At 43.1% G+C, this 12232-nt stretch overlaps 1 protein-coding gene across 8 annotated transcripts in view; it reads right to left on the bottom strand.

Moving 5' to 3' along the window:
* Positions 1–3302: 3302 nt before the first annotated feature.
* GNB1 (G protein subunit beta 1) overlaps positions 3303–12232 on the bottom strand; it is a 68413-nt gene continuing 59483 nt past the window's right edge. For 3 of the 8 annotated variants that reach the window (XM_081923801.1, XM_081923804.1, XM_081923803.1), the window contains 5 exons: positions 11194–11260; positions 9902–10103; positions 9074–9290; positions 6064–6175; positions 3303–5317 (listed from right to left, as the gene is read on the bottom strand). In XM_081923801.1, coding sequence (XP_081779927.1) covers positions 6069–6175; positions 9074–9290; positions 9902–10103; positions 11194–11260 — 593 coding nt within the window. In that variant the 3' untranslated portion in view covers positions 3303–5317; positions 6064–6068. Of the gene's footprint in view, positions 5318–6059; positions 6176–9073; positions 9291–9901; positions 10104–11193; positions 11261–12232 lie in introns of all 8 variants that reach the window. The other 5 variants (XM_081923808.1, XM_081923805.1, XM_081923806.1 and 2 more) reach the window with 5 other exon arrangements.

The raw sequence follows: 12232 nt of genomic DNA on the forward strand, positions 1-12232 counted from the left end.
TCAATCCAACCTCTGCAGCTTCTCGTGAGGTCTTTTCAGGAGGGGGCAGGAGGTTGCTTGTTGTCTCTCATGGGAAATCAAAACCCAAAACTCAGCAGCAAAACATTCAAGAGGGCAAGAAGAGGGAGGGGGGAGGTGCTGTGTGTGGCTGGCGTTTTGCTAGTCTGAGTCATCCCTCTTTAATATGGAGTTACGTGTTTTCTTATTCGAACTTGTCTCCAAGTTCACTACGGTGCTTTAATTGGTTTCCAGAAGGATTGATTTCTCTGCAGGTTGGGGGCTGGGGAGGAAACCAACCAACTGGAAAATAGCAACTAAATTTGTAACATTTTAAATTCTTGATAGATCGCTGGAATCGAAAGCCCGGTACGTAGTAGCACATTTGCCTTTTGACAGCTTCCTTGTTAAGATGATTTGATGTATGCTCTTCTTCGTAGGTTACAGAGGCTGGGTTACAAAAGTGATTTTCTGGCCCGGTAGAACTGTCGACTTGAGGCAGTGCTGCCTATTGCCTATTTGGGCTGGTTAGAGTGGAAGGCAAGGAGCCACAGAAATAGGGGGTGGGAGCCAGACACAATGACAAAGCCAATGCATTTTAGTTTAGTCCCCATCCTCTCCCTGCTGAGTTCTGCAAGGGGAACTCAAGAGACTGAGGCAGTAGTGGAATCCACTGCCTGGGCTGGTTTTAAGAAAGGGAGGCAGGCAGCAACTGGCTGGGGTTGGCAGTGTCCCATTTGCCTAAATGGATCAGTCTTGACTGCCTTTGCCAGAACGTCTTTTTCATCTCCTGTTCAATTATAGATGCCAAGGATTGAACATTGGGCCATCGGCATGGAGGGGTGGCAATTGAGCTATGCTCCCTCTCTTAGAGTAGCAGAGGAACATTAGCCCATCGTTTTCTACCCTGACCGTATCTCTTAAGATTCCCAAGCAGAGATGGGCCATTTTTGTCTTTGGTTGCCAAGAGTTAGACTTAAAGCCTTCTGTGGGAAAATCAGGTGCCCCAATACCAAACCATGTCCCCTCCCCACGCCACGCAGATTCAAATTGCTATTCCTAAAGAGCCGTTCTTAACATCTTCTGACACTGAAATGCAGTTTGTGGAGGGGAAAGTGGAGGCTGTGGACCCGTGGGAGGGTTGAAAACCCATCATTTTCCAAGGGGCAGCCAGAGCAGATGGTGCCATTTACAGATTTGTTGCATTAAACAGATTCTTTGCTCTCCACTTCCAGCTCCCCAGGTAATCGCCTTCGAGGGTCAGCCGTGTCAGGCAGCACTAATCTAAAGCAAATGACTGATGAATAATTAAGGGAAGAAGCGGTGCTTTTGTTTTGAAACCATTGGGCACCGTTACCATCACCAAGAGCTCCACCACATTCAGTGTTTTTAAGGCTCAACACCCCTTCTTGACACAATTATTTTTTTATAAAAGGGATTTCTGCTTTCTTGCAACATGCAAGGTGAAATGTGTGCACATTTCTAGCTAACCTGAATTTAAGGCTCAGAGCCTACCTTTCAAAAGTAGGCTATTCAAAGTAGACCCACTGAAATGAATGGCCATGACTAACTTAGCTAGCTGCTAATATTAATGGGTCTACATTAAGTAAAGGTAAAGGTACCCCTGCCCGTTCGGGCCAGTCTTGCCAGACTCTAGGGTTGTGCGCTCACCTCACTCTATAGGCCGGGAGCCAGCGCTGTCCGCAGACACTTCCAGGTCACGTGGCCAGCGTGACAAGCTGCATCTGGCGAGCCAGCGCAGCACACGGAACGCCGTTTACCTTCCCGCTGGTAAGAGGTCCCTATTTATCTACTTGCACCCGGAGGTGCTTTCCAACTGCTAGGTTGGCAGGCGCTGGGACCGAACGACGGGAGCGCACCCCGCCACGGGGATTCAAACCACCGACCTGACGATCAGCAAGTCCTAGGCACTGAGGTTTTACCCACAGTCTACATTAGAGTAGGCTTAACACTGGATACAACCCTAAGTCTCAGAGGGCTGCATTCTTGCCTGGGAAATCTTTTAGAGGGGCCAGGTGCCAGTGGTGCGTGGATCAATCATTTTAAGTGTTACCTTTTGTACAGTAGGCTAGTTTCTGAACACACCCTCTATCCACGCAAGCAAAAGGCATTGTCAGAGATTGGAGGCACACTCCAGCCAGGCATTAACATTAGAGGAAGCATAGTAGAGCTGGTGAGGGGTGTGGCCTGTACCTGAGGTTCCCCACCTTAAAAAAAAATATACTACTACTGGGGCACTCTGGGAGTCATTTCAGTTAATTAGCAGGGTAAAAGTCCTGTAAAAAAACCAAGAATCCAGACCATACCTACAAAAGACTGGCTAGTGATGGTTCCATTCCTACTTAGTGGTTTACAGGTGGTGGTGCAGCTAAGTTGCTCACATGAGCAAGATGGTCTGAGCACATAACCCCTACCCTAGGCCTGACTGCACTGGCTACCAGCTAAATTCCAGACCCAACTCTAAAGTGCCAGTTTTGACAAATAAAGCCTTAAGCAGTTCAAGACACCAATACCTCAAGGGATGCCTCTTCCCATATGAACCGATGCGGGCCCCGCGTTTGTCATCTGAGCCCCTTCTCTGTGTGCCCCTTCCAGGAGAGGTCCAGAGGGTGGCAACACGAGAACAGGCCTTTTCAGAGGTGGCTCCCCACTGGTGGAAATATCACCCCAGGGAGGCTCTCCTGGTACCATCATTAGGTGCCAGGCAAAAACATTTCTGTCTGCATCCATCTGCCTCAGGAGACAATGGAGTGCATCTCTGGGGTGAGTTTACATTTTTCTATTTTGTCTTTATGCTGGATTTATTGCAGATCTTACTATTGTAGTAAGTTGTGGGGTTTTTTTGGCAGGGGTTGAGAAAGTTGACTATCACTAATAATAAGTTAACGACAAGGGCATAAGGTGGGTAACAGGCATAGATGTTGCGTATAAATTGATAAAACTGAGGTTGGAGGGGATCCAGAAGACATACTCTAAGCAAACAGCATTACCCCAACCCCTTCCCTTCTGAAGCAGAGGGATGACAATGCTCTAGGCAATAAGCCATGCTCTAGAAGATCAAGCTACCACCTCCTCACACTCCACTTCAGGTCAACAGTTCATATGACCTGAGGAATATTCCACCCCAGCTCCGGATGTGGGGATTTCTTAGTTAATTTGAAGTTGCAGTTTTGACTCCTGCTTGTAAGAGTTGAGGGCAATGTACAATAAGGTTGGCTGCCATTTTGGAACCATTATGATCTCAGTTACAACTTGGGAGAGAAAAACAAGCGGCCCAAGACAACTCATGTCAAACTGCTTTATTACATCTTAAATAACAGTACATTTTAATATAGTATCTATCTTGCATCCAGCTTTCTTGAAGTACACTGACTTTAAAATTAAATACAAAAGGTGAAGGATACAAGGGTGTGGAGAAAGCTCTACTGAGAATAGTTCCATAAAGGGGGGAGGGCGCAGGGGAAGAAGAGGGGTTTTTTTCTTCATTTTTTTGTTGTTTTTTGAAATGCCAAATCCAGGCCTAAAAACGCACAATTACAGCACATTTTGTACAGAGTGTTGCCAGAGGGAGGGTGGGGAGAGGAAGAGACACACCCCAAAATGGATAATAGCCATTGCTGTAGCAAAGAGGTGGGGGGAGAATTCCAGTACAGTGAAAAAGAGAGGAACAACGTTAGACAGAGTAATTTGCTGCCCAAAGCGCTGTTTTAGATTTTTTTTTTTGTATTTTTCTTTCATTTTCAAAACACAAAGCCAGGAATGGTTGCTTGTTAGGGGAAAGGAAAATCTAACCTGATAAAAAGGGCTCCTTTGACTAAAGTCAACAGGCATGTTAGGAATTTAAAAGCATGTTATTCCTCTCCCTTCCCCACCCTAGAATCAAATCTACAGTGATTGTTTAAAGTTAAGTGGTTGGGTTTTTTTCCTTTTCCTTTCAAATTAAGAATAGTGATTTATCTATCACACTACTCCAGAATGTGCATAGCTCAGTACTTTCCATCCTTTTGTTTTAATGCACAGAGTAGCAACAGTAAATGAGGAGATCAGCAATGGTTACAGCTTTTTTTTCCAAATTAAAAAACAAAACAAAAAACAGGTTATTTCTTGAAAGAAAACACATAAGGACACATTAGTCTCATATGCACTTGAGCATTTCTACAGCATGCGATTCTAAAGAGTAATCCAACCCAATATGGCAAACCAAAACAAATTTTCTCTCTTTCCATTGTTCTTGTTTAACTTAGAAAGTTTTTTTTAAGATCATTATTTCCAAAAACATTAATTTGTACATTGTTTCATACACAAAGAATTGATGGAATAGCCAAGCGCTGAACAGGTTTCTCTTTTCAATACCTCCCACCCCCCAGAAAAAGCCCAAATCCACAGAATCTTGTTTGTTTATTGAGATTATGGGGTAGTGTTAGGCTATGAAGCACCCTCCAAGTGGGCATAAGAAATCCATACTATGCCAAAATAAGAGAGTAATAACATGTGAGGTGGGGTGGAAAAAACTAGAGTTTGCATTTTGTTACCCATAAAAGGTGATTTTAAAAAAAACATTCAATACCATGTACAGCGTGTGCTTGGTTATCTTAACATTATCCTATATATGCAGTATTTGTGCAACAATTTGTGACACTAAGACAGAAATAATAATAATAATAAAAAGACTTCAGGGACTAAATTTACAGCATTAACAATCCCAGATGTATCTGGGTTTGGACTCCCTTGTCTTGGCTTGGCTCAACAATTGACCATAAAATCAAATTGCACGAAAGAAAAAAAAAAGGAAATGGAAATATGGACAAAAAGTAGATATCAACCCTGCTACAAACACGACTTCAAAGTTTGAAAGTGAGATAAAACAAGGCCCTCCCACCCCCAACTCATAAAGTCAGTAAAACCAAATCAATGGTTTGCAATCTTTAAACTACAGTGAAAGTTAAAAGTTGTCTGCTTCACAATGATTTTTTTTTTCTCATTTTTTGTCTGGACATGCTTAAACAAAATGTGTTTTTTTCCTTTAGTTTTCTAGACGAAAGGTGGTCCCAAAAGGAATGCACAATTTTACTTCTTTTTCTATTTTGTATATAACCACAGAAATTCTTCTTTTAGAGATAATTGTGCTCTTCATTTCAGCAGTAGGAGACGTGAAAGATCTTGCCCTTTGGTGGCTGGGTAAGATGGGAGGGGGGAGGCAAAGGGGGGTGTCCAAGTTAGTATGGTTGGATTGGATACATTATTTTAAATTTTCAACCGTTGGAAAAGTCTTCCAGTCAGCGTGGAGTCCACTGCTATTCTGACACAGAACACATACAAAAGGTTTTGTTAATGATCATCATCAGTAACTTCTAATGCTAATCCTTTCCCTCTCTTCCAAATTATTTTAAAACCAACCTGGACCTTGCATTTATACTTAAGATTTTTTCCCCAGATATTAAATCCATTACCCTATTCATTTCCTATCAAAAGCTAGTTTCACAGCTATGTAACGATGCAACACATTTATTTACACACTACTTGGAATTCGCTCAAGCATCAACTCAGCATGTTAAGAGAGGCCCGGATTTACATTAACAAGGACATTTAATCTGTATTATGTACTCTGGATTAAATCATTTTATGGACACCAGGCTGCTTCTACGCACAGCTCCCACACCTGCCTGGGGGTGAGAAGAGTTTGGGGGGGAATATTTCAATGTGAACACCCTTGAACGTCTACATGTAAGAGTCCTGCTGGATCAGACCAAAGACCTAGGTAGTCCAGTATTCTATTTCCTACAAAGGCCAATCCGATGCCATTGGGTAGCTCAGAAGCAGGAGAAGAGGATAACAGCACTCTCCCACTGTGGTTAGCCAACAACTGGCATCCTGGAGCCATCAAGCTTTGTAAGCCAATGAGCACTTTACACTTCATGAACAACACATCCCAATCATAGAAGCCTAGAAAGAGGAGACAGCCTCAGTGTGTGAGAGAAAGGGGTGGGGTAGGGAGAGAGCATGTTAGACCCGCCCCCCAATCTTTTTTTTTTTAAAGGTACCTACAGACTTTAGTTCCAGATCTTGAGGAAGCTATCCCACGATCCTGTTGCCACCGCCATGCCATCATCAGTTACACCTAAGCAACTGACACGGTTATCATGGCCAGCTAGGACGCCTAGAAATTGAACAGAGAAACAAAAGCAAAAGAGTTTCAGATTCTGCATCTTCCAACATCAAGAGAAATATGCAAAAAATAAAATAAAAAGTATAAGTGGAGCCTGTTACTTGGCTCTCAGGATTTAAGTTGTTCTTTGGTAATTGGGAGAAAGCAACTTTCAATGACAGTGATGCACAAGCGCTCCCTTTTCAACAGGTTTGCTCAGCTGTTCCAGTCTGGAGGTTCTTTATGCACATGGCGATGCCCCAGATGTACAAACCTCTCTGCTAAACTGAGTGAAAGGAGAAAGCTTTGGACAAGCATATCTCCTTGCACATCAAGTGCTGCCCATACTGTGACATTCGCAGAGAAACTCTTGTACACAGGATCTCAATCAGAGATGTTCTGGAGATTTCAGTTAAAGCGAGCGAGTACAAACAAATCACAGCCCATCATGGTTCCAAGCCGGTTGTCACACTAAAAAACCAAAGAGTGAAGCCGTCTGCACAAGGCATAAACGGGCAGCTACAGAAACCTCAATGAAGTCTGAGTCAGCAGCATCTAAGCCTCAAGCACCAGAATCCTACACATTATGAGAGACAGCCAAAGCCTGGAGACCAATGGCATGATGGAGAATACAGTCGAACCACTACTTACCACCGCCTCTTCTTACGGTCATTCCAAGTTGCGACTGCGGCAAACCTGGAAGTAACCGCGGGTTTGCTGCCGTCTGCGCATGCGCGTAAGTGGCGATCGCCATTTGCGCATGCCCAGGAGTGGGCAATCACCGTTCGTGCCTGCACACAATGGTGCCTCTCCCAGCAACCTGTTTTGACCTCCAGACGGACCTCCGGAACGGATTATGGTCACAAACATGCTGCTACACATGAAACCAGGTCCAAATGGCAGGGGGCTATTTTGGTGCGGATAATTGTCAAAATGAACAGGGTGTTTATGATTGAGGACAAAGTATGCTCACTCAAGAAACTAAAGAGCTAGCAAGGACCAGCTGCTGGAAGGGCTGCTCTGTTACGATGTAGCATAGTAAAGAGGCAGCTTTCTTTTAAAGAAATTGCCATGTTCTTACACATTTCTTCTCTTCTTGGAATAGTAATATCAAGCAGACAAGTACTGGCTCCTCTGTTATGGGAGGGTGTGGTTTCTGGGGATACACGACAGATCCCCCACCATTATAATTAGTAAATACCAAAAGGGGGGGGGGGAATGTCACGTTAAGGTACATGAACAGTGGAAGCTCTGGAAACAATGTTTAAGAGCGAGAACATAAAAAAAATTCCATTTAGAGAGGGAGCATTTTGCTGAGCACAATATTTTAAGTTCATAAAAATCAGCAGCTATAAATCATTAACAGAGTTACTGGTACCTAACAAACAAACAAACAAACAAACAAACAAACTCACAGTGTGAATACTAAACATCAGTTAAGTATTTCTATGCAACAGAACTGACAATTCTTCGTATGAATCATCATGAGGTAATGTCAAAACATTAATATTGCACAGGTGCTAGTTCTTTGGAACAATGGTGGACCACTTCCATTTTGTTAGCCGCAATATGGAACATGCACGCGAGCACACACACTTATCCTTTCACTCTCCGAGGTCCAAAGTGTGTGCTTATTTCCCTGCGCTCACTTTCTGATTTCTTCTTTCCTTGCCTTCTCCTACCACACGTTACCAAAATGTTTGAAAATGATTGATTATGCAACTGAAGCCCTTGCATAGGAATTTATATATTCAATCCCAAGTGCTGCATTTGAAAGGAACGTAAAGCTTTTAGAAATACAACATCAAAGCAATTAGTGATCAGCAGTCAATATGGGCTTCAGGTGTCTGTTTTGTAGAATCTAGGCTATTTCTGTATCTTATTTGGATCATTACCTGCCCAGAATCGACAGGTTGAGTAAGTACGATATGGTTTTATATGGATTCCCACAGCTACCATCTGATGTGAGATTTGAACCATATTATTTTGCTGATTGTGTAGCTTGGCTTCAGGTTATTTTTACCACTGCCATGCCTTCGCTAGCCTAGGGTGCCCCAGGTTAGCACTCAAATTACCAGAGGGGAGTGGCTGTCTTAACTTTTGTTTTTGGATGCTATAGGGGGGCCCCTAATCTGACTAAAATTGCAGTAAGTTCTACGTGGCCCTTGAAGACAACTTGGAACCTTCAATAGCAGTCAGATTTCTGCTGAGGTTCCATTTAGACTGCATATAACCTATTTTAAAACAGCTGCACAGGTTGCCACTTTGTCTCTGGGTCCAATTCAAGGTGCTCACACCAGCGTTTAAAGCTCTGAATGACTTAGGCCCCAATACCTCAGAGATTATCTCCTTCCCCACAGACCCTCTTAGGTGCCAAGAGCAGCAAAAGGAGCCCTCTTGATCGTTCCTCTGCTCTGAGGCTTGGGTGGTGGTGATCCAAGCCTAGCAGAGGACATTCTCTGTGGCAGCCCCTAAGTTGTGTAACTTCCTCTCCACAGAGGTGTGTCCAACACCTTCATTATACAGTTTCTGGTGAATGTTGAAGACACACCTTTTGACCCTGGCTTTTCACCCTTGAGGTATTTTTAGAACCTACGTTATTTTTGTGAGTGTTAACTTGTTTTAAATGGTTTTAAAAATTTTGTCATAATGGTGTGACCTGCTCAGGGTGAATGTAATAATAATAATAATAATAATAATAATAATAGGCAAGTGTCCGAAGTTGAGGATCATGGATTTGATTCCCCCCACTTCCACTCAACAATTGGGAGCACAGCTTCAGTTCTCTATTCTTCTCCATCTTGTTGCTTACTTCACCCTCTTTTGTTCAAGCACCCTGCTTGTTCCTTAATCACACACATTTCTTTCCCCACTCCCTATTTTTAGTCCAAGAGACACTAGAAGCATTACCTGCTCTGTCAGCTTTGAGTGTGTCCCACACATTGCAGTTGAAGTCATCATAGCCAGCTAGGAGGAGACGGCCGCTCTTGGAGAAAGCTACAGAGGTGATGCCACAAATTATGTTGTCGTGGGAATAAACCATCAGCTCTTGGTCAGCACGGAGATCAAAGAGCCGGCATGTAGCATCATCAGAGCCCGTGGCAAATGCATTGCCATTTGGGAAGAACTTGAGAGAAAAAAGAGAAACAAGGATGTAACACACAGGAAAGATGCTCTAGTCTGGAAGAGGCTTCAACAACAGCTGGGAAGCTGTTTCAAGTTCCATCAAGAAGATCTTGTGATTTTCCAATACCAGAATAATGGGCAGATATATGTAAATATTTGGGTTGAGTTATTTATAGGAGCAATCTGATGTAATAACAAGAAGGATGTGTTCATTTTTCATATGGAAATATGGGGTTGTATCCAGCATAGCTGGATTGCAATGCATTCTGTCAATGCAAGGATTTCCACTTGTGCAATAGAACATCCCCACTCTCCTCCCCGCTATTTCTCTTCTAGGGGTTCCCCAAAACCTTTGGAGCGAATGTGGGGAGGACACAGGGCATGCACAGGGAGAGCAAGCAAGGGGGTGATGTTCTGCTGGGCAAGTGGAAATTAGCTGGATACCACTCATGAAATAAAATAACTGTTTTTATGTTCAATTTTGGAATAGTATTTTACAAATTATTAAAAAAGACAGTTTACTAAGAAGATGTCCATAGGAACTGCCAGCCACCTGCTATGCATGAAGACACTGTCAAAATCCCATCTCCTCCCCATAAAGTTCTTACGTACACAGATGGCATTGATGTCTGATTCATGCCCAGTGAAGGTTTGCCGGCACATCCCTTCTCGGACATCCCACAGCTTTGCAGAGGCATCACAGGCACCAGAAACAAAACATTTGGAATCAGGAGCGAGGGACAGGCTCATGACATCTCCGGTATGACCAGTAAATGTGGTTGTTTGCTGGCCTGTTTCTATGTCCCAAAGGGCGCTGGCGGAGAAAAGGTTTAAGGAGAATCCAAAATGAAAAAGGTGACCATCGTAGTAAAAAAGGCAAGCATTTATATAGTGCTTCCAATTGTTTGTTTACATATTATTAACTCAGTAACAGAAATCTAGGAAAGGAAAAGAAAAGCAATACTAGGAAATAACACTAGGGAAAATAAGGCCGAGACACTGTGGTTTGTCTAAAATAGTGGTTCACTTTAGCCTTGCTTGCACTGAGGTGGTAGGCCTTCATATAGGCAGATTAAAGGTGAGGACACACACGACAGGAGTGCTCTTAAAAAAAATAATCCTCGGGCGGGGGGAGGCGCTTCTGGGTGCATAACTATACTAGGAAGTACACTCTCAGATGAACATATAACAGACAGAGGGGTAACATGAAGATCTGTGGGAAGTTTACAATAAAAAATAAAACAGTGAATCTGCCACCTTAGATACCAGCATGTTTTGAAGATCCAATGAAAACATTTTGAACACACAGGCAAGTAGACTTTTTCCAGATGGGAGACTCATTTTCTTTGCAGTTAGAGCTCTCTTTCTCAAAGGAATCAAGAGCCCTAAGAAACTACATACAGGTAGCGACCATTTTGCGCACGCTCAAGGCATGCGAAACTGTGCACTCCCGCATCGCCACGAACCCAGAAGTGGCAGGAAATGGGGGCAGGGGCAGGCTTATACATGCTCTGTCGTCACACTCAATGTCCTGGAACACAACCCCCACGACAAACAAAACAGTGAAGACTGCAAGGGTATAGCAGTAAAAATATTGACTCTAGTCTACAAAACTCTTTTTGGCTGTGTTTTTTTAACTTCAGTTTTCTGAATCTATTTATCCTAACATTAAATGTATATGCTACATTCGCACATGCAAACAGGAATAGCATTCATGTGAAGGAAAGGTATGCTTAAACTGTCCTGTTCTCAGACTGGCAAGTCCTAAAGATCAATGCTTATTAAATCGCCTCGATAGTTGAAAGCGAGCAAAGCAAGGAGTAGACACTAGAGAAAAGGCGCTCCCTAAATTTGTTTAGCATATAAGCCAATCTCTACAGTAACACTATTGGTGTGCGCCTTACCAAGTGGTATCTCCAGAGCTGGTAACAATTTGATTATCATCCACAAAACGGCAACATGACAAGTAACCTGCAGCAGGAAGAGGATTAAAAAAGAAAGAAATGTTTTTAAATATGGACAATTCCTTTTTGCATCTCACACCCATTGTTTTTGTTACCTTCCACCTTCTTTTCTCCAACAGCAAGACGAAGATATAGGCCAGGGCCAAAGGACCCTAAGTATCTTTAACGTATTTCGGGGAAAACTTTCACACAGTAAAGTATTATAAGTACATAAGAAAAGCCCTGCTGGATCAGGCCAAAGGCCCAACTAATTTAACACCTCTGCCCACAAATAGGGAGATGAGCACAACAGCACTCTCGCCACTTACGATTTCCAGCAACTTGTGTTCAGGAGCATACTGACTCAAACTCTTGAGATAGAACATAACCATCCTGGATCGCATGCACTGATAGCCTTATCTTCCATGAACTTGCCTAATCTTCTGTCATAATAATTCAAGTTAGCAGCCACCATTGCCTCCAGGGGGAGTGAATTTCATAGCTTGAATTACATGCTCTGCGAAGAAGGGCATTTGCTTTTCTCACACCATGCATAATTTTGCACACCTCTATCATGCCCTGCCTTACTTTCTTTTTTTCTAAGCTAAAAAGCCCCCACTATGTTATAACCTTTTCTCACAGGGGAGTTGCTCCAGCCCCTTGATCATTTTGGTTTCTCTTTTCTGAACTTCTTCCTGCTCTACGTCGCAGTACTGCTTCTTAGAATCACAGATTAAACACATCAACTTCTGAGGACTGGTCCCACAGCTGTTACTAACATGACTGGCCACTTTGCCCTCACCCCAAGCTCCTTGAACTGTGTTTGCAATAAACTAGTTATATAGACAGATCAATTCAGCAGAGACCATAATTCCAGAATGCAAAGGCTCCGGCCGCTTTTGAAAGTAGCTAGAGCTGTGTCAAACAGCAGTTCACCAGAAGTACAGGCCTATCAGGTGTCCTCTCCTTATGCTCAAAGAAAAGGTTGATCAAACAAAAC

Source organism: Podarcis melisellensis (genome assembly GCF_964234715.1).
Source record: "Podarcis melisellensis genome assembly, chromosome: 8".
Classification (NCBI taxonomy): domain Eukaryota; kingdom Metazoa; phylum Chordata; class Lepidosauria; order Squamata; family Lacertidae; genus Podarcis; species Podarcis melisellensis.